Source organism: Periophthalmus magnuspinnatus, chromosome 19, assembly GCF_009829125.3.
Source record: "Periophthalmus magnuspinnatus isolate fPerMag1 chromosome 19, fPerMag1.2.pri, whole genome shotgun sequence".
NCBI classification, from domain to species: domain Eukaryota; kingdom Metazoa; phylum Chordata; class Actinopteri; order Gobiiformes; family Gobiidae; genus Periophthalmus; species Periophthalmus magnuspinnatus.
The window spans coordinates 15,874,960-15,902,430 of NC_047144.1; the positions used below are offsets into that span (position 1 = coordinate 15,874,960).

The following is a 27,471-nucleotide window of genomic DNA, read 5'->3' on the forward strand; positions in this document are numbered from 1 at the left end:
ACCAGATGTGAATCAAGACCTTATGTGGTCCTGAAGAAACAGCCGGGGGTCCCAGTGTATGTCATACGGTCTGAAAATGGGGAAAAGAAAAGAGCGTTCCACTGAAACCTTCTCACGCAGTACATGTTTGACCCCGAGCAGTCTGCAGATGATGCTGGAGAAGTGACAGAGGGTATTCATAAGTTATTTACCACAACTTGGTTTTACGTTTATTTTTATAATTATTTGTGGTTGCATTATGATTATGATTATGATTATGATTATGATTATGATTATGATTATGGGTTTGTGAGGAGGAGGTGGGCGGTGTAAAGGTGTAATGTCTGTCTTCTCCAGCAGAGGGCGCTCTAGCGTTTCTTTACTTTTGTGACGGCCCCAAGCCACTTCCGCCCTGCGCAGCCTCTGTAAACTGCACTACTGATATAACGCAAATCAAAAACATTATTAATGCACTAAACCATTATTTTTTGCTAATATTTTGTGAAGCGCTTAACAGATAATTGTGTTTTAAATGATTGCGCTGTATCCAGGGGTCATAGCAAGTTGATAAAATGATTTAAAGTTACATGTGAATGCGCTAGCTTAAACTGCTATTAGCTTAGCTTAACTGGTGAATGTGTTATTTTTATATTTTACATTTATGGAAATCAGCTCTTCTTTGTGTTTAATAAGGTCAGAAGAAATCACACAGACACAAAACTGGAGTCTATGTTTTCGCAGACATAGTTACATATATTAAATACATTTATAATAGTAATTTTTCTTACTGTTATATTTAAATTCTCATCTGTTTAATATCGTTTAAAACAATTAAATGGCAATAAACACTTATACAGGCTCTTACAAGTTTGAGCATTGTAATTAAATGCGCTCATAGTTTGTTTAATTACATATTAAGGCCTTATTAATTTGCAGTAATTAATTCTGAAGTTTTGACCTAATACAGTTATTTATTGTGTGCTTCTGAATAAAAGTCACAGGCTCAAACCTCATTCATCCTCTCACTGCTGTATAACCCACAGACAGGGCACAACAATGTACCTTACTTAAAATGATGATAACTTACTTAAAATAGTAGGTTTGCATTTTGCTCATTTACAAAGTGCCACTAAGCATTACAAAGCATTTTATTATCATCAATGACCTCCAGTGTAGTGGGGCGGGGCGCTGCCAGGAGGTGTGTTTAAGATGCTGAAATCCTCGCCTGCAGAGAAGGATAAGAGGCTGAAATCAATTTGCACATTCCCCCAGCACAAGGACAGCCAACGGCCTCAGATCACGAAGAGTCTGTGGAGGAACAGATCTGAATAAAACTACACAGAACTTAGTGAGTGCATTCTCCAATTTCCCCACACACCACAGACTAGTCACGTCACCAGAGCAAAGAATCAGAGCTCACTATAAAGTTTACACCCTTAGGCCTGATCAGGGAGCTAGAGTTTTACGTGAACAGAGGCCACGAGGTGTTTTATCAGGCGCTCCTTCAAAATAAACATGCTATTGTTCATGATCATTCTTTTAAGCCATTTACTTGAGGATTGTGGCGTCTCCTTATAAAACTATAGCACTCTTTTGACCGTCCAACGTCTTCACTCTGCTCAGACAAACAGACAGTGGTGGATGAAGTACTTAATTTTGTTATTCAAGTAAAAATAAGTAAATTAAGTAAAAGTACAGATACAGAGGCAAAAAGTTACTCGAGTAAAAGTATCACATGAAATAATCTACTTAAATAAACAATTTGTGTACAAATTGTGCTATACAAATAAAGTTGCCTTGCTTTGTCTTTTTGTCCACAGAACCCTCTTCACATCTCTGCGTCACATGGAAGTACTTTGGAGAGGCATTCTCAAACAAAGTGTATGACAACCAGTGTGTGTGTGAGTCGAAACCTCTGTACTCCCTCTGCACCTTCTTCAGAATCAGGCAAACACACAGCAGAGGAACAGTCATCATCTTTATAATTAAGATGTTAGTTTGGTGGAATAGGCTCTGGTCAAGAGGCAGTTTGCAAAGAAAAAGTTGAAAATGGTTGTAGAGGGACTGGAAAATTCAAACACCAAGAACTCCATTTCTCTGACACTTTGAACATTTCTTTAATAAAGCTGTTGTCATATTTTATCTCAAAAATTAAGAAATTGTTTTGTAATGTTACTGTTGAACAAAATATGTATCGTCTTAATATTACAGCATTTACTTTGATTGGACTTGATTTACCAAATGAACAACACTTGTGTGAAATACTACGGTACTTTTTACCCTTAAAGTACATTTTTAAATAGGTACTTAAATACTTTTACTTAAGTAGATTTTTTCGTGTGATACTTTTACTTGAGTAACTTTTCACTTCTGTATCTGTACTTTTACTTAGCAAAATCAAGTACTTCATCCAGCAGTGGTGATGCAGCAGACCAAGTAGGACAGCTCTTTCAAATAACAATATTGAGAGTGGTTCGATTATGTGTTTTTTGTTTTTTTCTCAGATATGTATGTGAGCTTAAGTTCTGAAACCTGGTCCTGAAATGTTAAATTTCCAAAGAGACGTGCTTCATAAGTGGATACGTCTCCAAACTGAAGCTGGACATTGGCTCTAGAAACAGTAAGTCGGCTGCAAACACTCATATTCTTGAACCTGAATAGATTTTTGTGTGTTATTGTACTTTTTCAAATAATCTAATTGTATCTGCGCCTTTCTATTCTCTTTTCTGCATTGCCTGTTCAGATTGACCAGAGCTTCTTAGGCTGCACTCTATGTATCGCTCTAGCTAAGGTGAAGCGCTGATTGTTTAGAGCGGTCACACGGTACGACGTGAACGAGCATGTGGTCGATGTGAACGAGCTCGACTATCATGAACAAAAGTAGCTCAACTGCGCACGGCCTGTTGACTTTGATGGACGCCGTGTTTAGGCCCCGGGGCTTGGTTTGTTGGAAAGTTTTATCTGCCCTGGTCCCTGAAGAACGTGGGAGTCAGTGTTGTTGCTATGACGATAAACTTTCTGAAAGTTGTAAAATGTGTATATAAATATAAATTACACTTCCACACAAGAAACAAGATTTGCACAACAGATTGGAGGGTAGTGTTGCCAACAAAAAATACTGATACTCTCATTGAGCAAGTATTTATTATGACCGCTCCAGTGGTCAATGAAGTACTCAGTTTTGTTACTTAAGTAAAAGTACAGATACAGAGGTAAAAAGTTACTCAAGTAAAAGTATCACATGAAAAAATCTATTTAAAAAGTATTTAAGTACCCGTTTAAAAATGTACTTCAAGATTAAAAAGTAAACGTACTTCACACACATTGATTAAAATATTATACATATTTTGTTCAACAGTAAAAATATGAAGCAATTTATTATTTTTTCTTATGAATTTGGTGAATTTATTTTTGTTTTGCTCAAACCCGAAGCTTAAACTCAAAAACTTTAGTCAGGATGTTTCCAAGAACATGGTAAAAATAACCCCTCAAATCATATGAAAAGTACTTTTACTTTTCAGTCATGTTTAAAAATGTAGTGGAGTAGAAAGTACAGATACTGCTCTCAAATGTAGTGAAGTAAAAGTAAAAACTATTCACTGTAAAATGTACTTACGTAAAGTACAGATACCTAAACATTCTTCTTAAGTACAGTATTTTTCTACTTGTACTTTGTTACATTCTACCACTGGAACGCTCCCAGAGTTTTTTGTGCCCTGTTAGCTTTATTTTGTTTCTATACAATGCTAAACACAAAATATATAATAAAATAAAATACAAACACACAGACCGAGTGTGTCTTCTGACCTTTAACCTTTAGGAGTTGTCAGCGTGTGCATTTTCTTTGCATTTCTCTGTACATCCTGTCCTATCCTGTCTCCTTTCCTTGTCTCTTTTCCTTTTTTTTTGTTGTTTTAATAAATCTATGCTCCTTTCTTAATTACCGGAACCAGATGTGAGGGTAATTTAATATTTCTGTAATATCTGTGCACGAATTAAAAACAACATTCACAAACAACAGGCCTAATATTTACTGCGGCAGCTAAAAAACAAATTATTATATTATTATTTGCAACTAACATTAATTATAGTTATTCAAATAGGAATCATGAATCTATTAAGTATGAACAGGCGACTTTGTTTTTTTTGTTTTTTTAATTCAAATATACAATAGTATAAAAAGAGGCTTAAGCATTTACATTTACATTCACAGGACATGAGCGATATTTTCATTACAGTAGTAGTACATTTTATATTTCAAATTCTGTACATATTTTTTTTAATATTTTTTCATATTTTGTCTTCAGGGCTTTTGGATTTGTACAATAGTTTAGAGAATTTATATAAGAGGATAAAAGGGATTGAAATACAACAAATTAGGATTAGATTCAAGACATGTTTATTTATTTTTGTGCTGCAATATCTTTTTAAACAGGCGGCTTGTCCCACTTTTTCTAAATCATACTGCTGCGTCATGCTGCCATCCCCATCATCACCAGAAAAGGGCGGTGTTACTCCAGAGAAGCATCTCTTCAGTTTGCACCTAGAGCAGATTATAACGTGTTTCTGATCCCTGTACACACGCAAACCTCTGCTTTTGTCAATATGGAAACAATATATCCGCATTTTGACGTGTTATTCTTAGGTTCTTGGGTTCAGGTTTCATGTTTGGAGCAGTGGGCGTCTCACTGACACGCAGATGCTGATGCTGCATGTACCACTGTTAAAGGGGAGGGGGGTGGGATGACCAAGCAATTCCTCCGACAGTAATTATGGCCGAAAACTCTTAAAGGGATAGGTGTGGACAGAGGAGCAGACAGGAGCAGACAGGGTTTATTATCAATATTAACCCCAGTTGTGTGGCTGTTGTAAGGTAACGAGGTCCACACTGGCCGATATTAATAAACGCTAATGTGATTATAATTGACCTATGAATTTGAAAATGAAATTAAATGTGTAATTCATCACTGCAGAAAGTAGAGAGTACTTTTCCCTTGCTGCAACGTGACATTTTGAGGACATTTCCCATTCAAAATCACAATATTTAGTTTCAAAGTTAGATTGATGAGAAATTACTGGTAACAGACAGTAATTTCTCATCAATCTGAACCCCATGGATAGGGATAACAGATTTACATTATTCCTGGTTGGTCTAAAGCAGAAATAAACCAGTTCTAAGATAGATTTAATTTAGGACTTTAGCAGGACTAAACAAGTTTAAACTCATCTAAACCAGGAGTAACCAGGCTCATATTAGGACTAAACAGGCCTAAACCAGGTCTAAATCAGGTCTAAATCAGGTCTAAATCAGGACTAAACCGGTCTAAATCAGGACTAAACCAGGACTGAACAGGACTAAGTGTCTAAACTCAGTTAAATCAAGTTTAAACCAGGACTAAACCAGGAATAAACCAGGGCTAAACCAGGACTAAACAGGTCTAAATCTGATTATAGCAGTGATGGAGACAAGCTGTTTTTTGTCATCTGGTGGTGAATAATTTTAAAGGCAGTTCTCCGTCTGATTGGTTCTGGTTTAGTCCCAGGTTAGTCCAAGATCCGGGATTTGTCCTGGTTTAGTCTTGGTATAGTCAGGTTTAAATGTAAATAAGTTTCCTGTCTAATCTAATAGTCTAATATATATGGGCGACAGTGGCTCAGATGAATACTGTTGTTGTGTCCTTGGGCAAAACACTTAACCCACCTCACCCCCAGTGTCTGTGTGCACCGGTGTATGAATGTGTGTGTGAATGTGTGAGTGGTTCCTTGATGTAAAGAACTTTGAGTGACTTGAAGGTGGAAAAGCGCTATATAATTATGTGATCATTACCATTTATATATAGGCTACTGTTTAGTCCTGGTTTAGTCCTGGTTTAGTTCTGGATTAGTCCCAAAGATGATTCGCATATTTCACAGATAAAATAAATCCCTTCATTTATTCCCATTGTCATTTCTCTGTGGACAGCCGTGTCTCTGGTGTGACATGGGCTGATGTGGGATTACAGATTACAGACAGCAGTTTAAAATCTCTCCAAATCTCATGAAGGGACGAGATTATTATATCAACGTTTCCATGGCAACACCTCAAAACATCCCATCTGCACTGCATTACAGAATGTACTCCATTACATTAAAGTACTTCAGGTTATTAACTAACTAAAACAGGTCTAAACTAGGTCTAAAACAGGTCTAACCCAGGTCTAAAACAGGTCTAAACTAGGTCTAAAACAGGTCTAAAACAGGTCTAACCCAGGTCTAAAACAGGTCTAAAACAGGTCTAAAACAGGTCTAAAACAGGTCTAACCCAGGTCTAAAACAGGTCTAAAACAGGTCTAAAACAGGTCTAACCCAGGTCTAAAACAGGTCTAAACCAGGTCTAAAACAGGTCTAAAACAGGTCTAACCCAGGTCTAAAACAGGTCTAAACTAGGTCTAAACCAGGTCTAAACCAGGTCTAAACCAGGTCTAAACCAGGTCTAAATTAAATCAGGACTAAACAGAACTATCACTTTTAGACAAAGACAAAACCAGGACTAAAGTAAGACTAAACCAGGACTAAACCAGGACTAAACCAGGACTAAGAGAGATCTAAACTGTGTCTAAACAGGGACTTTTAAATAGCTGACGAACTGCGGGATTGTCACCACATTTTAAGACACAGCAGCATATAGATGCTTTTTACACCAGATGCCCTCCCCTCTATGTATCTTGATGGACTGTATTCTTAAGACGCCATTGGCTCAATTCTATAAAAAATGTAAAATATTTATGTAAAAATTTGAAAAATTTGAAATAAAATAGATTTTAGCTTTGTGAGTTTGATGAAACATTAGATCTGTCCTGATTTATTTTAGAAACAGAAACTGAGTCTGCAGAGGAGAGAGATTAACCCAATAACAGCCCGAGGACTAAACCAGGACTAAACCAGGACTAAACAGGTCTAAACCAGATATAAGCCAGGTCTGGGGCTGGATGGAGGAGGAGGAGGCTGCAGCAGTATGACTCGCAAAAGTGCTGCAGCATCAGTCCCTCCCCCCGTCCTGCTCCACCCCTCCTCCCTCTCTCCTCTTTTTCTCCTCTACCCCTCCTCCCTCTCTTCACTCTCCTCCACCCCTTCTCCCTCTCTCCTCTCTCTCCTTTACCCCTCCTCACTCTCTCATCTCTCTCTTCTCCATCCCTCCTCCCTCTCTTCACTCTCTTCTCTACCAGTCCTCCCTCTCTCCTCTCTCTCCTCTACCCATCTTCCCTCTCTCCTCTCTCTCTCCTCTCTCTCTCCTTTACCCCTCCTCCCTCTCTCATCTTTCTCTTCTCCAGCCCTCCTCCCTCTCTTCTCTCTTTTCTCTACCAGTCCTCCCTCTCTCCTCTCTCTCTTCTACCCGTTCTGCTTCTCTCCTCTCTCTCTTCCACCCCTCCTCCCTCTCTCCTCTCCCCTTTCTGTCCTCTACCCAGCCTCCTTCCCTTCTCTTTCCTCTCCTCTCTCTATCCTCCACCCCCCTTTCTCGTCTTTCTCTCTCTTCTCTTACTCTCCACTACCCCTCCTCCCCCTCTCTGTCTTCTTCCTTAGCTCTACCCTTCCTCACTCTCTCCTTTCTCTCACCTCTTCCTCTCCTCTGCCCCTCCTCCCTCTCTCCTCTCCCTTCTTCCTTTCCTTTACCCCTCCTCTGTCTCTCCTCTTCCTCACCTCCATCTACCCCTCCCCTCTCTCTCTCCTTTCCTCTATCTCTCTTCCACTCCATTCCTCTGTCTAACCTTCCCTCTCATCCCCTCTGTCTCTGTTCTTTGTTCATCTCTCTTCATCCTTTTCTTCTTCTTTCTTTCTTTCTTTCTCTCCTCTTCCCTCATTTTTCTCTTTCCATCTCTCTTCATCCTTTTCTTCTTCTTTCTTTCTTTCTTTCTTCCCTCATTTTTCTCTCTCCTCCCTCTATTCCTCCATCTAACCCTCTCTCTCCTTTTGTCTCTCCTCCTCTTCCCTGCTTTTTCCTTTCACCTGCTCTATTTATCCCTCTTTCCTCTCATTCTCTCCCTCTGTCGCTTTCCTTCCACCTCTCTTCTGTCTCCTCTGCTCTTTCTCTTTCTCTCTACCCCTGTCTCTCCTCTTCCTTCCTCTCTGTTCATCTACCTTCATCCCTTTCTCCCTTCTCCTCTCTCCTCATCTCTTTTCTGTCCCTCCTCTCTCTACTTCTAACCCCTCTCCTCCTCTCTCCTCCCTCTTTCCCTCTCTCTTCTTCAACCCCTCTCTATCCCATCCCTCCCTCTCTTTCCCTCTCTCTCTGCTTTAAACCATCTCTTTCATCTATCCCCCCTCTCTCTCCCCCTCCTCCTCTGTTCTTTCTGTATCCCCCCTTCCCCTTCTCCCTCTCTCCGTTTCTTTCCACCTCCTCTGTTCTCTCTGTACCCCCCTGTCTCTCTCTCTTTCTCCCCCCTCCTCCTCTGTTCTCTCTACCCCCCCTTCACTCTCTCTCTTTCTCTCTCCCTCTCTTGCCCCCTTCTCCTCTGTTCTCTCTGTACCCCCCTCTCCCTCCCTCTCTCTCTCCCTCCCTCTCTCTATTCCCCCCTCCTCTGTTCTCTCTGTACCCCTCCTTCCCCCTCTCCCTCCCTCCCTCTCTCTCTCTCTCTCTTCCCCCTCCTCCTCTGTTCTCTCCGTATCTCCATCTCTCCGTACATCACATCGGCGCTCACAGCAGTAGCAGAACACACCTCAGAAAACCTTTGAAAAAACCTCAGCCTGACAAACTCGTTCTCGATCTGTCGTTACACTTTTCATTTTTCTTTCTCTCCAAAATGGACGTGTTCATGAAGGGGTTCTCCATGGCGAAGGAGGGAGTCGTGGCCGCAGCGGAGAAGACCAAAGCGGGAATGGAGGAGGCTGCGGCCAAAACTAAAGAGGGAGTCATGTATGTAGGTAAGACCCAGTCTGAACCAGGACTGAACCAGGACTAAACCAGGACTAAACCAAGTCTAAACCAGGTCTAATCAATGACTAAACCAGAACTAAACCAGGACTAAATCAGGACTAAACCAAGTCTAAACCAGGACTAAACCAGCACTAAACCAGGACTAAACCAGGACTAAACCAAGTCCAAACCAGGACTCAACCAGGACTAAACCAGGACTAAACCAGGACTAAACCAAGTCCAAACCAGGACTCAACCAGGACTAAACCAGGACTAAATCAGGACTAAACCAAGTCTAAACCAGGACTAAACCAGCACTAAACCAGGACTAAACCAAGTCCAAACCAGGACTCAGCCAGGACTAAACCAGGACTAAACCAGGACTAAACCAGGACTGAAGCAGGACTGAACCAGGACTAAACCAGGACTAAACCAGGTTCAAACCAGGACTGAAAAAGGTACAAACCAGGACTAAACAAGGTCAAACCAGGTCTAAACCAGGACTAAACCAGGACTAAACCCGGTCTAAATCAGGACAAAACCCGGTCTGAACCAGGTCCAAACCAGGTCCAAACCAGGTCCAAACCAGGTCTAAACCTCATCTGAACAGGGACTAAACCAGGTCCAATGAACAGAAGAGGCTGCAGCTAAAATTAAAGGGGTCATGTATGTAGATAAGACTCAAACCAGGACAAAACCAGGTCCAAACTAGGTCCAAACCCAGTTTGAACCAGGACCAAACCAAGACTAAAGCGGGACTAAACCAGGTCCAATGAATGGAAGAGGCTGCAGCTAAACCTAAGGAAGTCATGTATGTAGAAAGCCCATCTGCACCAGGACTAACCAGGTCCAAACAGGGACTAAAGCAGGTCCAAACCCCGTAGGAACCAGGATTAAACCAGGACTAAATCAGGTCTAAACCAGGACCAAACCAGCCAAGTCTAAACCCAATCTAAACCAGAACCAACCCCAGTGCAAACATGGATAAACCTGCTCGAGACCAGGTCTAAGCCAGGTCTAAACCAGGTCTAAACCAGGTCTAAACCAGGTCTAAACCAGGTCTAAACCAGGTCTAAGCCAGGTCTAAACCGGGTCTAAACCGGGACTAAACAAGGACTAAACCGGGACTAAACAAGGTCTAAACCATGTCTAAACCAGATCTAAACCAGATCTAAACCAGGTCTAAACCAGGTCTAAACCAGGACTAAACCAGGACTAAACCAGGTCTAAACCAGGTCTAAACTAGGTCTAAACCAGGACTAAACCAGGACTAAACCAGGACTAAACCAGGACTAAACCAACCAATGTCATGTAGGTAGGTCTTAAAATGGGACAGTTCTTATGATTTGGTGCAGTCCTTTTGTTGCCTTATAACGCTACAAATATTGATCTAAAATGAAGAAATGCTTGGGTCAGTTTAAAGTAGCAGTACACAGACTTATGGAGCCATTTACTTCATGCAGAAATAAGAGGAGGTAAAGTTACATTTGGGAGTATTCCAGTAAAAATCTTCAGCCTCATTCACGGCTCTGTGTTTTTAATTGGGACAGTCCATAATATGCAAATTGGTGCAACACTCTTCGTGGAAAGATCATCGAAAATGGACTCATATTAAACACATTTGGAGTAAAAAGAAGGCGGACATTTTGTAAATACTAGAAATTTGACTCTTACTTCGATTTTCCTGGTCTGAGTATCCTAGTTTGGGACAGTTCGAAGATGATGATGGAGCAAAATTTGAGCTAAACATTTGGTAGTTTAGGGAAGTAACCTGAAAAAATCTGTGATAAACATCTGCTTGCCTGGTTTAGCAGTGTGTGTGAGTGTGTGTGTGCGTCCGAGTGTGTGTGGGCCGTGCGGGGGTGTGTGTGCGCGAGTGTGTGTGTGTGTGGTGCAAGGCTGCTGCAGACCTGACGCATTTCACAATGATATATAATTGAAAAGCAGGCTCCATAAATAGAACGAGGAAAGTGCTGTCCGATCAGAGGATAAGAGTTTGGATGTGATTGGGGTGGTTCTGGTTTGGGATGATTTGGGACGGTTTGGGACGGTTTGGGATGGTCCAGACAGAGCGACTGCTGCATTTAGACATTTCAGGAAAAGTTGATTTATAAACGATTTTTGAATCAGTGAAACACGTTTGGATGAAAAGAAATTTTAACACAGGACAAAAATAGGACTATACCCAGGTCTAAACTAGGACTAAATCAGAACTAAACTAGGACTGAACCAGGACTAATCTGGGGACAAGATTATAATAGAGCAAACTAGGACAAAATTAGTAGTAAAGTAAAACAGGACTAAATAGACTAGGACAATTCAGGACTAAACTAGATCTAAACCAGGACTGAACCAGGACTAAACTGGGGATAAAATTATACCAGTGCAAATTAGGATTAGACTAGGTCTAAATCAGGACTAACTCTGGACTAAACCAGGTCTAAACTGGGACTAAACCAGGGACAAAATTCAGTGCAAATCAGGGCTAACCCCAGACTAAACCAGGACTTAAGCAGAACTAAACCAGGACTAAAGTAGATCTTATTTCAAAAACCCAGTGCTAACCACATCGCCCCCTGCTGTCGATCGCTAGATGCTGGATCCTGGTTTGGGACGTTTGAGGATGATGGTGCAAAACTGGTGCAGGCTGTAAACACCCCACCACCACCATCACCACCCACCCCCACCCTCCAACCATTAGCACCAATTCAAACATTTATTTTATGTTTTAAAATAATCAAAGTTAAAATCAGAGACATAATCAAAACAACCGACCCGTTTGGAGATAAGGAGCCTGTGGGATTTGGCAGTATCCTGGTTTGGGACAGTTGGAGGAGGGGGGAGGAGGGTGGAGAGGAGGGTGGAGCATGACGGGGCACGTTTGTAGCATACCTTATGAAGTACAAATTAATTATGTATAATATTTAATTGCCTGGGAAGTAAAAAGTAGAGTGACTGTTCCATTTCACCAAGTACACACATTACACATATACACATACACATATTCCTCTGTCTCTCCTCTTCTTTTCTCTCACTCTCTCCTTTCCCCTTGTCTCTCTGTCCCTCTTCCTTCATCCCTTTCTTCCCGTCCTCTTCCCATCTCTGTTCTGTTCCTCCTCTCTCTCTCTCTCTCGCTGCTTCAAACCCTCTCCTCTTCTTTTATCTATCTTCTTTCTCGCTCTCCATCTGCTTCAAACCCTCCCTCCTCCTCTTCTATCTATCCTCTTTCACTCTCTCTCTCTCTCTGCTTTAAACCCCCCTCCTCTTCTATCTATCCTCTCTCTCCCTTGCTGCTTCAAACCCCCCTCCTCCTCTTCTCTCTATCCTCTCTCTCTTTCTCTCTCTCTGCTTCAAACCCCCCTCCTCCTCTTCTATCTATTCTCTCTCTCTCTGCTTCAAACCCCCCTCCTGCTCTTCTATCTATTCTCTCTGTCTCTATGCTTCAAACCCCCCTCCTCCTCTTCTATCTATCCTCTCTCTCTTCCTCCTTCAACCCCCCCTCCTCCTTCTCTTCTATCCATCCTCTTTCTCTCTCTCCCTCACTGCTTCAAACCTTCCCTCCTCCTTTTCTACCTATCCTCTCTCTTTCTCTCTGCTTCAGACCCCCTTCCTCCTCCCCAAACCAAGACTAATCCAGGTCTCAACCAGGACTAAACCAGGTCTGAACCAGGACTAAACCAGGATTAAACCCGGTGTGGACCAGGACTAAAGCGGGCCTGAACCGGGTCTGAACCGGGACTAAAGCAGGACTAAAGCTGAATGCTTTTAACTGTATGTTCATAAATGTAGATTTTAACTGTGTGTAAATTGTATTGTATTGTATTGTAAGGTGACCTTGAGTGCCCAGAAAGGCGCCCTATAAATAAAATTTATTATTATTATTATTATTATTATTATTATTAAAGCAGGACTAAAGCAGGACTAAATAGACCAGGGCAAATCAGGACTAAACTAGGCCTGAACCAAGACTAATCCAGGACTAAACCAAGACTAAACAGGGACTAAACCAGGTCTGAACCAGGACTAAACCAGGACTAAACAAGATCTGAACCAGGACTAAACCAGGACTAAGCAAGATCTGAACTAAGTCTAAACTAGGACTAAAACCAAAAACGGTTTAAAATAATTATTAATATCCAAACTTAAAAATAAGAAAGTTCAAATATATTTATATTTTTGAACTTATCCCTGTTTGGGACAGCTGTGAAGACATGTTACATTTTGTGTTCTTTTCTGGTGAACGATCTGCTTCTTGTATCCATGGAGATGTTATTCCTTTGCCTGGAATTTTCCATATTATGTCTTTAAACTTACATCACCAGGCCATGTTACAGGTCAGATCTGTGGAGAGGTGACCCTGCTCACTGTAAGAATGCAAGTTTTCCAATGTATTTTTTGAGCAATATCAACACCTGTAATTGTATATTTGCATGATGGAGTTTAATGCCATACTGTGGAATATTCCAGACAATTTTGGTAGGCTACAATGGTTTTGGTAAGATGGTTAGCTTAGTGATCAGAAAACATAGTCTTGCATAGGTTTACATGTATTTTCTGTCTGCGTTTGGGACGGTTAGCCTGTGATGGTGCAGACTGGTGCAGGACACATGGAGGGTGGGGGCCCGTGAGAGCATCAGGGATAAAAATAGTACGGTGGTGCTAGCGTGTTTTGGATAATTTACGCAACATCAAATATTGAATTATGTCCGAAAGGCTAAACATGGGAGTAGTTTGAGTTATGTTTGTGCTTTAGGATGATCTCGAATGACCCCGGGCTGGAAATGGACACACTGCAGTAAATGTGTGTGTACAATGTGTGCGTATGGGGTGTGTGTGTGTGTGTGTATATATATATATATACACACAGACACACACTGTATGCACACAGTGTTGGTAGACAGTATGTGTGTATAGTGTGTGTGTGTTTATACAGTGTGTGTGTATACAGTGTTTTTGTGTGTGTATATACAGTGTATGTGTGTGCATACTATGTGTGTATGGGGTGTATGTGTGTGTGTAAGTGCACTGTGTGTGGGCGTGTGTGTGTGTATACAGTGTTTGTGTGTATGTGTACAGTGTGTATACAGTGTGTGCATGTGCGGGGTGTGTGTGTGTATCTGTACAGTGTGTGCTGCTTCATCTGTCCAGGGTCTTTAGTGGGACGAGCTGCTCCAGGACAGCTCCGTCTGATACAGAAGGGCAGATACTGTCCATGACGTTGATTCAGATGTATTTTGACAAGTGTGTCTGGAATGTGAGTCTGAACACCTTGGTTGAGGTTAAAACATGAATGGAGCATAAAAGTGTAGAAATATCACTTATCTAAACCAGGTCTAAACCGGGACTAAACTAGATCTAAATCAGTTCTAAACCAGTTCTAAACCAGGTCTAAACCAGGTCTAAACCAGGTCTAAACCAGGTCTAAACCAGGTCTAAACCAGGTCTAAACCAAGCCTTTGTTTATTCCTAAAATGAATAATGCCTTGGGTCAGTTTAAAGTAGAAGTACACAGACATATGGAAAGATTTACTTCATATAGCTATAAGAGGAGGTGAAGTTAGATTTGGCTGTATTCTCATTCAGGACAGTTGTAGGAAGATGATAATGGTGGTGGAATCTAAAACAGCAATTGTGATATTTATAATATTTTTACACAGCCTCCTCCAGGTTTATATAGTAATATAGTAATGGTGGGATTTGTATGGTAATGGTGGGATTTATAGTATTGGTGGGATTTCTCTGCTATATTGGCGTCCTGTGGTGTTGTTTAAGTTGAAAATGATGTCTCAAACTCAGTCAAACGTGATCCTCCAATCAGATCCAGTTTTTTCAGTGACACATGTGAAACGAAGGAGCTGATTGGTCACCTATGATTTACAAATAAAATGATATTCCTCTCACCTCAGATTAACAAAGTTTAATGATTCGTTCATTAATTCTGTATAAATCTAAGGATGGACCATGCTTGTCTCTGATTGGCTAATCCACCTGTCAGTCACGTCCATGTGAGGTTTGTCAGTGACCAGAGTGTGTGTTCTGGACCCAGACAATAATACTGGAGTTTTTACTATATTTTGCTAGTACTAGTACATAAATGACTATTACCTACACTCAAAACTAAATAAGTAAATACATGTATTATGTTTTTTGTTTTCCATGGCAACACTAACTTAAACGTATTCTGTGCAACATTTCTGTCTGGGGATCTGTCACTCCTTAACTGCCTAGATGTTCCACAGTATGGCATTATGTATCTTTCCTTCATTTGTTCAATTACAGAAGTTTTTATTGTTGGCAAGCAGAGTCACCTCTCCACAGATCTGATCCATATCCTTTCAAGACATTCAAAACTTCAAGACATCTCAACCACTGTTATACTGGAGTTGCATTGATTCTATCTGATATTTTGACAGACTGTGCCCCCTGCTGGTGGAGAGAAGGGAAACAGTTGTGATTATCTGAGATGCTGGATTAAACTAAATCTAAACCAGGTCTAAACCAGGTCTAAACCAGGTCTAAACCACGACTCAATCAGGACTAAATGAGGTCTAAACCATGACTAAACCAGGACTAAACTAGAACTAAACCAGGGCTAAACCAGGACTGAACCAGATCCAAGCCAGGGCTAAACAAAGACTAAACCAAGTCTAAACTAGGACTAAACCAGAACTAAACCAGGACTAAACCAGGTCCAAACCAAGACTAAATGAGGTCTAAACCAGGACTAAACCAGGTCTAAGATAGGACTAAACCAGGTAGACTAAGCCATGTCTAAACCAGGACTGAACTAGAACTAAACTAGAACTAAACCAGAACTAAACCAGAACTAAACCAGGACTAAACCAGGACTAAACCAGGACTAAACCAGGACTAAACCAGATCCAAGCCAGGTCTAAACAAAGACTAAATCAAGTCTAAACTAGGACTAAACCAGGACTAAACCAGAACTAAACCAGGTCTAAACCAAGACTAATCTCATGTAGGTAGGTCTCAAAATTCAAAATGTGTAACTATAATGGTACAATTCATATTATTTGGTGCAGCTCTCCTCTTCCTCTCCTCAGACTGCGCCCCCTGCTGGTGGAGAGCAGGAACACAGCTGCGATTATCTGAGGTCCTGGATTAAACTAGATCTAAACCCGGGCTAAACTAGGTCTAAACCAGATCTAAACCAGGTTTAAACCAGGTCTAAACCAGGACTAATCTCATGTAGATAGGTCTTAAAATTCATAATGTGTAACGGTAATGGTACAATTCATATAATTTGGTTGCCTCTCCTCTGACTGCGCCCCCTGCTGGTGGAGAGAAGGGAAACAGTTGTGATTATCTGAGGTCCTGGAGCTGACCCACTTTTTCCCTTATGTAACTAGGACATGATGCAAAATCTGCTCTAAACCACTTTCACGGTATTATGTAATGACATAATGACTCCGGATGCAAATGTTCTTAAACTTTCACAACAACATTTTTTAGCTTCTCCAAGAACGATCAGACCGACTGGACTAAATCTGGACTAAACCAGGACTATGGGGCAAATAGAAATACAATTATTATCTGTAATTATGTCCCAAAAACATAGCATTTGGGTTTCACTTCCTCATTACCAAAACATGTGTGTGATGTCAGTTTGTGTCAGCCAATATAAAAGCAGCACTGTGGAACTTTTTAGTGTCTGTCCCCAGATTAGTTCTGTGAAGAGGCAAGCCACGCAATTTTTTTTTTTTTTTTTTTTTTTTTTTTTTTAGCAAACAAAATGCTATAAAGCTATAAAATCTCTATGGAGACAAGCAAGTAGTCTCCATCAGAAAAGTTACACAGTGCATCTTTAAGCATTTTTTGGTTTGTTTGTTTTACAATTGTGATTTTTGTGTCATAGGAAACAAGACAAAGGAGGGAGTGACTGCATCAGTAAACACAGGTAAAAAACAGTAAACTCCCCATAGTCGTATAGATCCCTGTCCTCCATCTGAAATGATGACATCACACGTTAAAGTGGGACTAAACAGCTAAGCTCCGCCCACAACCACATTTCAAATAGAGCTGCTAAACTGGGCGGGGTCTGGAGGACTAAAGGGGAGAGTGAGGGGGGAGGAGAGGCGGGGTCTGGAGGACTAAAATTGCTGAAAAAAGTCTAGGAATAGTAGATAATGCTATAACACAATAAACACAGTAACAAAAAAAAAAATTGTTTCAGTGTCTAGTTCCACTTTAAAGTCTTTAAAAACGTGGAGGAGCACTTTCTGGAACGATTTGCATAATAGGAGGTCTTTAAAGTTTGAATAATACATAATTTATGACCTAATAATGTAACCAAATGAACTAATTTCATCTGACTTTGGGGCGCAGTGGCTAACAAGACTGTGGACCAGGCTAACATCGTCGCAGACACAACGGTTGCTGGGGCCAACGAGGTTTCCCAGGCAACGGTGGAGGGAGTCGAGAACATCGCCGCATCAGCCGGATACATCAACCAGGTTCGGGTTCCACTTTAGTCAAGCTATTAATTGATTCAACTGTTAATCAGCCAATCAATTATCCCTCGTCAATCAATCGCCGAATAGCGCAGAGCAGCAGCCACACTTCTGCCAGTCTGCCCCAGGACGGCTGTGACGGTTGCGTGAACAAAATAATTAGATTTTGAGTTTGGGATTGAGTCGTTGTAGTAGACCAAACAGAAAGGCAGTGACAAAGTTGTAAAAATAAGTTTAAATTTTATAAATTCTGGGCCCAGTGAGGGTCAACTTAACGAGAACAGAACAAAACCAAAACTAACCAAACCAGACAAGAGCAGAGGTGTTTAAATACAGTGTAAGGGGGGTAGGGGGTACTACAGTAAAAGATGACTAAATTAGACAACGTAACAATAAGGTAAATAATTATAACTATACAGAAAATAATAAATGATTAATAAAATAACGTTACAAATAAACTTAATCGTGTCTCCAACTTAGTCTAGGTCCAGGTGGGATCTGCCAAGTCCTTATAAGGGCGTCCTTCCTCTTGCCCGGGTCTTTTGCCTGGCAACCCAAATGAAACGAGTATAAGTAAATTTAGGTAGATATTAACTAAAATGTGTGCACCTAAAATGCTAAAATATATGTCAAATATATCATCGTTTTCATGTTCTTGTGTCTGATTTGTTCCTAATTGAGTAAATGTGCAAGAAGCAGAGGCGTCCACCACAGCCGCCTTGTTTTTAAGCCAGTCGTGATCGTAAGATGTTAAAATGCTGCGTCATTCAGATGTATACACTATCCAGGGGTTTGAGAATGGTGAAAAGCAAGGGCCGTTGCCATAGAAATTAACAATTGCATATAAAATAGCAATGGGCAACCGTCCTCAAAAAGCCCTAAAAGTAAAAAAGTATCCACTTTAAAATCTACTTACTAAAGTACCGATACTTAAAAAGTACTTATGTGCAGTACTTTAATACTTGTTACATTCCACCACTGCCTGTCAATATAAATTCTTTCCAATTAGTGTGAAATGTTCTGTTAATTTACACAAAACCTGGTTGAAATAAGTTAAAATACTGATGTGAACAGGGTTTTTTTACTTGAAAATGAATGAAATGAATGTAATGTGTCTTAATGTAATAAGAACATAAACATCTTAAAACTATAAAGCTTAGAAAAGACACTAAAAAAGTCACCACACGTACAGTATTATGCACTGAACTGATTTGTTTACAGAGCACTTCTTGTTGTAAATCTCATTGTTTTCATGTTCTTGTGTGTGATTCTGTCCTGATAGGAGGAGCCAGTATACGAGGTGTTTATGGGAGTTTTGCATGGGCTTTAGACAATAACATTATGAAGCATTGCTCTATATTGTAAAGTCTGGATGACCCTAGTTACCCTGGTTTCCCTGCATGTGGTTAAATGTAGGCTAGCATAAAATAAGCTATATGCAGAATGAAAATGATTAGTGGTTTAGATCAGTGGTTCTCAGCCTTTTTCAATAAGCACAAAGAAACAAGCTACGAAATCATAATGTAGATTAAAGGCCCTATATTACACAAAACTGACTCTTGTGAGCTTTAAGATGTATTATAATGCTGTTACCTCCTCTTGTTACCTGCTGTTACTTACATGAAGTTGTGATTTGTTTCATTCACACATGTTTATTATTAGTCTGTCTACATCTCCAAAGCTCAAAATGCTCTGTTCCAACTTGTGATGTCATGAAGTGGTAGTTTTCATGTTAACAGCTCTTTTTAACTTTTGTTCAGTACAGATTGGCAATTCCAGAGTTGAAATTATCCAAATGATTGTAGTGAAGGTGTGTGAAGTTTAAAAACACAGTGGAGCACTTCCTGTATCACCACATGACATCACAAGGTGGAATAGAGTGTTTTCCCTTTGAGAGAAAAACTCAGCCTAAATATGGAGGGTTTGTGTGTTAAACATGTGAGAATGAAACAAAACACAACTCCGGGACTGTTTGTGATGAGGAAACAACATCATAACACAGATCAGGAAATAATGTAATATGGGCTCTTTAAGGCCAAGGACAGTTTATTTTTTAGGCCAAACAAATAAGAATTTACCTTTTAAAGCAAAATTTTAAGTGTATCAAAGCCCTTATTTAAAGCCACAATATGTACATTTTTGACAAAAAATAGACCACTAAACTTTTTTTTTTTTCATTTTGGTTATTTATTGCACTGAAAAACGTGTGTCCTCACTCTGAGCGGGCTTGTGACTCCACAAACCTTTCTCTTATTTGACCTCATCCTGCTTGTTTCCATGGAAATGACAATAATCTCCTGTAGCATGGCAAAAACGTATCTATCTGGTTATAACATTCTGTTTCCATGGAATTATGCAGGTGATGTGCCACCTTCAGAAAATTACATACTGTACCTTTAAGCCTCATATTTAATTAAGCTGTTCCCCAAATGACCAGCCCCTGAAATCATCAGAGAACCACTGGGTTTGGAAATAAAAAGTTTGATTTATTGAACTTTGAAGGGAACAAAATAAAGTTCAAGACTGTAATTAAAATGAATGAAACTTCAGTAACATTTTGATCAGGATTAGTTAGAAGGCTGAACTATAGTGTGCTGCTCTCAGCATGTACCAGTGAACATGTGTCTTGAGGGCTAAAGCTAACGATGCTAAAGCAACGTATGTCAATGCACAATAAACATGCTAACATGCTAACACGCTATCTAAATGTTTGATGCCGTGAAGCTTCAGTGAACAATACGACTACTCTGCAAGATCTGTTACTGCCACAGCCAATGACTAACTGACAGCATGATTTCAGTTCATTTTGAAATACACAACTGCGTGTATTTTTATTTTATGAGGTAAGTTATTAAAAACAGAACTAGAACTGTGCACTAGAACACATTTAGTTCATAGACTAAGTGAGTGTGACGTCACTCACAGCGTTCAGCTCCAGTCAAATGAAGCTCAGTTATAGGGTCCAATTTGGAGCACAGTTCCATATTTGGAATTCCGGCCGTGAGCATCAAAGCAACAAAAGAGCCAATATGGAATAAGGTTGTTGAAGGTAACGCCCACTGCTGGTGTTAGCAACAGGTTTGATTGACAGCATTGTTAAGCGCCTGCTCCCTGCTAAACCAGCGGTGCGGGCGGGAAGGGCTGTTACCACACCTTACCTTAAGCCTTGTTCCAGATTGGCTCTTTAGTCGGAATTCCAAATATGGAACTCTGCTCCAAATTGGTCCCTTTAACTGCTCTAGCCTCGATGAGCTTCATTTGACTGGAGCCGAACGTTGTGAGTGACATCACACTTCTTTATACAGGCTATAGCAAAAAGTAACACATCTACAATTGTGTTAGCCTCTTTAAAATATCTCTAAAATATAAAATAGTAGTGCAACAAAAAAGTCCCCCAGTTTCATCTATTATGTATTGAAGATAAGTATTTATTGTGACATGGCTCATACTGTAGTTACTCAGGCTTTCCATGCTCTGTGTGTACATTTAAACAGGAAATGTGTCTGTAGCTGTCAGCCAATCACAGCCTGACACCTTTGCCTCTCAACCAATCAGCTTTCAGGTTATTCATCTCAGTGCATTCTCTCTCCCCTCCTTCATCCAGCCATTACAGCAAAGTCCCGCAACTCGTGTCATCTCCATCGCAGCAGCAGAACCCTCAGCCTCTTCAGCCTCTCCATCTCCTCTTCACTGTTACCTGTGTCAAGACCCCAAAAGGACATTTTATTTTATCTATGACAAGTTGTTTACTGTTTAAAGGGCCTATATTACACAAAATGGACTCTTGTGAGCGTTATGTGAGAATGTTGTTTCCTCCTCACAAACAGACCTGGAGTTGTGTTTTTTGAATGAAACACAACTCCAGGTCTGTTTGTGAGGAGGAAACATAACAGAGATCAGAAAATAGTGTAATATGGGCCCTTTAATAAATAAAATATACTCTCCCCCTCTGCATGTGTGTTTGGTGCCTGAAGCCTATAACAGCATTTGCAATATTAACCAGTTTAAGCTCAAAGTGCCTGTGTAATCTGTGGCTCATATATTGTTTTTTGTGTATTTTACAGGGAGAGTATGGAGGAATGGAGCAGGGTGGTCAAGGAGGAGAGGTAAGACAGAAAAAACCCCGCAGTAATGCAAACATGGGGCTGCAGGCATAAATGTAGTATTTTTATAGTTTTAATACATTGTTTAGAAATTATGTTGAAAGTAATAGAGCTCAACAGTGACCGCCCGCTCCCCTGAAGTAAATTTTTCATTCATTTTTCTCATAGACGTTCCAAAAATTTGTATTAAAAGTTTGAAAGCTTGGTCAGGGTTGATTAGCTAATGAGCACAAGATCTATAATTTAAAAAAAAATCTGTTATAAACCATTATTAAAACATTTCACTTGTATTTTTCATGCGCTTTTTGGATGTAAACAACAGTTTTCTGGATATTAGTTAGCACGTAGCTGGTTAGCCTCTGTGATGTCTTTAAACTCTTCCAATTTTTCGAAATATCTGTGGGAAAAATTAATCAAAAATTTACTCCCAGAACTGGAGTGGGTGGGACTGTTGAGGTTCATTACCTGAAAAGGCAACTGCTATAAAAGGCAAGGCGCGTTTATTTGGTACACAAAGTAATTCAAAGTGTTTTACAGAATAAGAAAGACATTAAAGTCACAATACAACAAATCAAAACATAAATAATCACAAATGATCGTCATGAAACTAACATTAAAAGAGAAGAGTACAGAACATTTTGTATTGTGTGGGATCCAGAACACACAATACTACAATACTGTACAAAAATGTGAGCCTGGTCACTGTTGCATCTCCTCGAGTTCAGATGGGCGTGATTGACAGGTGAATTAGCCAATCAGGGACTCGCATGATCTGCCCTATCAAAACAAAATGGCTGAATGCATCAATCTGGTTTGAGGTGTAACGGAGTGGTGACCAGACTGACAGGCAGCAGTGGCTCAGTTGGTAGAGTGTTTGTCCACTGATTGAGCGGTCAGATCCACAAACTCACAGGTTGGCAGTGCAATTCCAGCTCCCACATATGAATGCTGCCGTTGTGTTGTTGGGCAAGACACTTAACCCAGTTTTTTGCCCAAGAACTGTGTACACTGGTGGATGAAAGGGTGAGTGTTTTCTTGATGTAAAGTGCTTTGACTGCCTTGAAGGTGGAAAAGTGCGATATAAAAATATGACTCTTTACCATTTTGTTCAAGATTCGTCAGGCAACGTTTTTAAGATGCTTGGCCAAGTAACCTATTCCATTGCAACTCTTCTCTTCTCCACAGGGATACTAGCTCACCCACCTCAGGACCCCCTCCTCGCCCGTGCCCTCGCCTTGCTGTACCAGACTCCAGATGTTCAGCATATTTTTTGTGACTTTATTGAACCAAATCTACAAACAAAACAGACTTTTCTTGGTGTCGCTCCTCTGCCTCTGAATACCTCCACATTACAGCATCACAAGCCCAGCAGAAGCAGCCAACAGCTAGCACCCAAGTATTTTTCTTGCCTTTAAAAGTCCTTGAATTTTCTTGCAGCTTGTAGCTTTCTCCCCGTGTCACTGTGTTGTAATCCCGTTGTAATTCGCCACCATGCTAAACCTTTTGAGACGCTTCACTTGCTAACACGCCTAAAAAGAAGAAGTACAATGAAGAAATAGCAACGTGATTTGACAAAGTGATATCTGAAGATAGGCCTACAGAGCTCCTGCAACCAGGGACGCCATATTGACAGTGGTGAATTATGGGTAAACAATGATTTATCTTAAAACTAATCCCATTTAACCTTAGTGACCCTTACCTGGCAGTATAGATAGCATCAATTTTGCCTTAACTCTGCACAATCTGGACATCTGGTTTACTTTTCACCTTCTTATGTCATCGAAGAGGCTCCCTGGAGATGTTTGTGAAAAATAGACTTAATAAATCCCTGTACCTATAACGTTTACAGATACTGATATAGTGAAATTGATGAAATAGCGAAAAAAATTGCTAATGTGCAGATGTTCTAGCCAATTAGCAGCTAACTCACTCACGACAATGTAAAAAATATGCAAAACATTTGGTAACGTTATAATGTCGTTAACCAAACACTTTAAACATCACAATATCGATGTAAAAATACATTTGTAGCTTAATTAATGTAGCGCGTGATTAGCTGCTAGCCCGTTTAGCTGTAGAAATCCACTTTGGAGCTTTGTAATCTCTAAAACTCCCATAAAACGGCCGACTGGAACTCTCTACCACATTCCTTGCCAGTATGAGCGTTTGGAGGTGCATGCTGGGATTGCGTGACGACAACTGTAGGAGCTCTATTGTAAAGTATTGTGGAACTTTGACCCTGTACCAAAAACGCAGTACAGAACAAAACAGCAGTGAATGCAAACTACCGCATTCAGAAAACCACAAATTAGCCTAATTAATGATAATACCCAGTAAGTCCAAGTGCTAATGTCTAGCTAGCATGTAGCCTATAATCTAAAGTAAACAAAGAAACCTAGCAAGAATGTTTACGGGATTTATATCTGATAACTGCATGTACTATAAAGGTTCTATCATATAACATTAATAGCCACATAGTCCAGGCAGGCTAGCGTTACAAACTATGGCCTTGTTAGCGTAGCATTTACTAGCTCTAACCCCTAACTAAAGGGAAGGATAATTGTGTATGTTTTTATACCAAGATACTAAAATTCATATTAATGCCTCTGAATAAAAATATTAATTCAAAATAACAAAGCTAACTATATTAAAAGCCATGTACAATTACCCTATATGCTAACATGCTAACATCTTAATCAAATTTAACTAGCACTTCTATTTAGCATGATTGCTTTATTAGTGAGCTAACAAAAGTGACAGTAATATTTATGATCCTTACCAAAAACAAAATACATAAGAGGAAATTTGATTAATATGAACGATAAGGATCATTTTCTTGTAAAAAAAATGACAACAAACATTTAAATTAATAATTAACCGTCTCTGTCCATTAATTGGTAGAAATCAGGTAAAACCACAATGGCGCAGAACTGATGAATGTTGGCTAACCTCTTGTAACAAACGCTAAAAATGCTAATGTATGCTAACCCCAACCCCACACAGGTGTTCAAAACGGTTTTAATCCCGGGCTGCCAAATTAGTTATTTTGATTTAAATTTGGCCTCACTCTGAATAAAGAATGAGGACAGACAAATAAAAAGTTCCAAAGTGTGGCATTTGGGTCCAGTGTGCTAATTTGGCCATGCTCAAACTATTCATGGGTTTCATCATGTTGAAAACATAGGACCGTTGCCATAGCATTTAACAATATAAAACAAAATAGACCATCTTGGGAAAAGGTCCTGTTGCATATTTATGGGTTTCAAACAATTCTGTCCTGATTTGAAGGACTTTGTGAGGACCCATAGAGACGACCTTTCTACGTTTAAAAGATAATATTTTTATTTGAAATGCTTAATTGCTACAGTGAGTCAAATAAGTATTTGAACACCCTGTGATTTTGCAAGTTCTCCCACTTAGAAATCATGGAGGGGTCTGACAGTTTCATCTTAGGTGCATGTTCACTGTGAGAGACATAATCTAAAAAAAAATCTAGAAATCACATTGTATGATTTTTTTAAATAATTTATTTGTATGTTACTGCTTCAAATAAGTATTTGAACACCTGAGAAAATCAGTGTTAATATTTGGTACAGTAGCCTTTGTTTGCAATGACAGAGGTCAAATGTTTCCTGTAGTTTTTCACCAGGTTTGCACACACTGCAGGAGGGATTTTGTCCCACTCCTCCACACAGATCTTCTCTACATCAGTCAGGTTTCTGGGCTGTCGCTGAGAAACAGAGTTTGAGCTCCCTCCAAAGATTTTCTATTGGGTTTAGGTCTGGACACTGGCTGGGCCACTCCAGAACCTTGATATGCTTCTTACGGAGCCACTCCTTGGTTATCCTGGCTGTGTGCTTCAGGTCATTGTCATGTTGGAAGACCCAGCCACGACCCATCTTCAATGCTCCAACAGTGGGTCTTTTTGCACCAAGCTGCTTGGAAATTGCCCCGTAGCCCTTTCCAGCCTTGTGGAGGTCTACAATTTTGTCTCTTGTGCATTTTGACAGTTCTTTGGTCTTGGCCATGTTAGTAGTTGGAGTCTTACTGATTGTCTGGGGTGGACAGGCGTCTTTATGCAGCTAACGACCTTAAACAGGTGCTTCAAATTTAGGATGAGTGGAGTGGACTTTTTAAAGGTGGACTAACAGCTAGAATTCTGACCCTCAAAGACCTGATAGACAGGTGTTCAAATACTTATTTGCAGCAGTAACATAAAAAAAAATAATAATAATAAAAATCATACAATGTGATTTCCATATTTTTTTTTAGATTATGTCTCTCATAGTGGACATGTGCCTAAGATGAAACTGTCAGACCCCTCCATGATTTCTAAGTGGGAGAACTTGCAAAATCACAGTGTGTTCAAATACATATTTGCCTCACTGTGTGACGACGGAGCGCAGTTGCAATAGCTTGAAACCCATGAATACCAGGAGGCTGAAACTCATGAATATCACATATCACAATATCAGGACGTAGTCTAAATATCTATGCAATAAAAAAGTTATGACCTAAACCAATAATAAAATAATTGAACACTAAAAAATAGACAAAAGTATGTTTTTAGAGTTTGCAGTGCACTCACTTAACCTTTCCTCGTGAGGCCTAGCTAGTTTACGTTTGTAGAGACAGGTGAGGCTGGTTTAGCTTGATCGACAGGTTCATGTTTTGTTTGGGCTAAATTAAGGACTGCATTGTCAAAGTAAATTGTATAGTAACTCTTATAAGACTGTATTATTTAATGATGGGTGTCTAGTGATGGGTGGTTGTATTATTGACTTTACCAGACATTAAAAAAATGAATTGTAGAAGTTAGCTCATTTTTTCAATATAGTTAAATATCAGATACCACAGGGTGACCACACGTCCCCGTTTATCCAGGACAGTCCCAGTCTTGAGCCCTGTGTCCCATGTCCCAGCGGATTTATTCAAAACTAGTGATTTGTCAGATGTTTTTGTTCAAATACAGAAAACTGCTTGAAAATCATTAGAAGTTCACAAGTTGAGAATGGATCGAGAGGTTAATAATGTCCTTATGTACAAGCCTGTTTATTATTACCATTTATTATTACCAGCCACCCCAACCCGGAGTGTCCCAGGTTTTATTTTTAAAATCTTGCCACTCTGTATTACTACTGAACAGCAGCTGTAGATATGGAAGTGAAAAGAACATTTTTTTGGTTAGACTCAGTGGGCCAGAGGGTCAGATCCATCCATTTCTTTATGAAAAAACTGTGTAGATAAGTAGATGTAATATTTACGGTGATGTTAGCTTGTGAAGCATCTCTGTTTTATTTGAAGCCAATGGAAACTAAAGCCTGCATGTTGCCTTATCACTTACACACGACACTTATTGTAACACAAAAACACACCACACACGCAAAATACAGAACAAACACATTTAAGTTCAAAGTAGATTCCCTGATTTTATAAACTGTGCCGGACTAAATAAATTGTTTTGTTCAAATCCACCAAAGTTTTGACTTTTTGTACAAATTTAATAAGTGGACAGGTGACCAGAGCAGCCAACTACTCAAGTGACAATAATTCAGTATAATGAGGCTAAAATGACCAATATAATGTCAATATTGCGTGTGTATTGTTTGACACGTCACACTTTTAGTTCAGAGGACTTTTCCAGTAAATGGACACACTGGTTACGTCGCATTCCTTAAGCCTAAACCCTCCCTACTGCAACCCTAATTAAGACTTACCTATTTACCTTTCATTGTTCACACCTCAGTATGTGCATTCTATTCAAAGGTGAGTCGACTTAAACAACAAAAGGTTCCACAGATGAAAGTTGTGGTCAAGATCTGCAAACAGACCTGTTCATGAACACGTGTGTATGAACATGTCCAGGGTCAATCACAAGCATCGAGGTCATTTGTGAAAATCAGATAAACTCTTAAACCTTTACTCAACTCTGACTTAGTTAAATAGTAACAAGTAACAATATGTTGCATAAGCAAAAATGACAGAATTAAAAATTTTAAATCCAATGCCCATTTTTGCCCAATTACAG

General features: G+C 39.9%; 1 protein-coding gene across 2 annotated transcripts; it reads left to right on the forward strand.

The window, feature by feature from the left end:
- Positions 1–8,641: 8,641 nt before the first annotated feature.
- sncgb (synuclein, gamma b (breast cancer-specific protein 1)) lies at positions 8,642–26,922 on the forward strand. Of its 2 annotated transcripts, XM_033985399.2 has the most exons (6): positions 8,660–8,877; positions 16,746–16,787; positions 17,216–17,343; positions 18,623–18,640; positions 21,405–21,446; positions 22,629–23,164. In XM_033985399.2, exons 1-6 carry the CDS (start codon positions 8,757–8,759, stop codon positions 22,635–22,637), a joined length of 360 nt encoding a protein of 119 aa, XP_033841290.1. In that variant the 5' UTR covers positions 8,660–8,756; the 3' UTR covers positions 22,638–23,164. The 2 variants fall into 2 exon arrangements, with proteins under 2 accessions (XP_033841291.1, XP_033841290.1); XM_033985400.2 differs by lacking the exon at positions 18,623–18,640 and having other exon boundaries at positions 8,642–8,877; positions 22,629–26,922.
- The last annotated feature ends 549 nt before the right edge of the window (positions 26,923–27,471 follow it).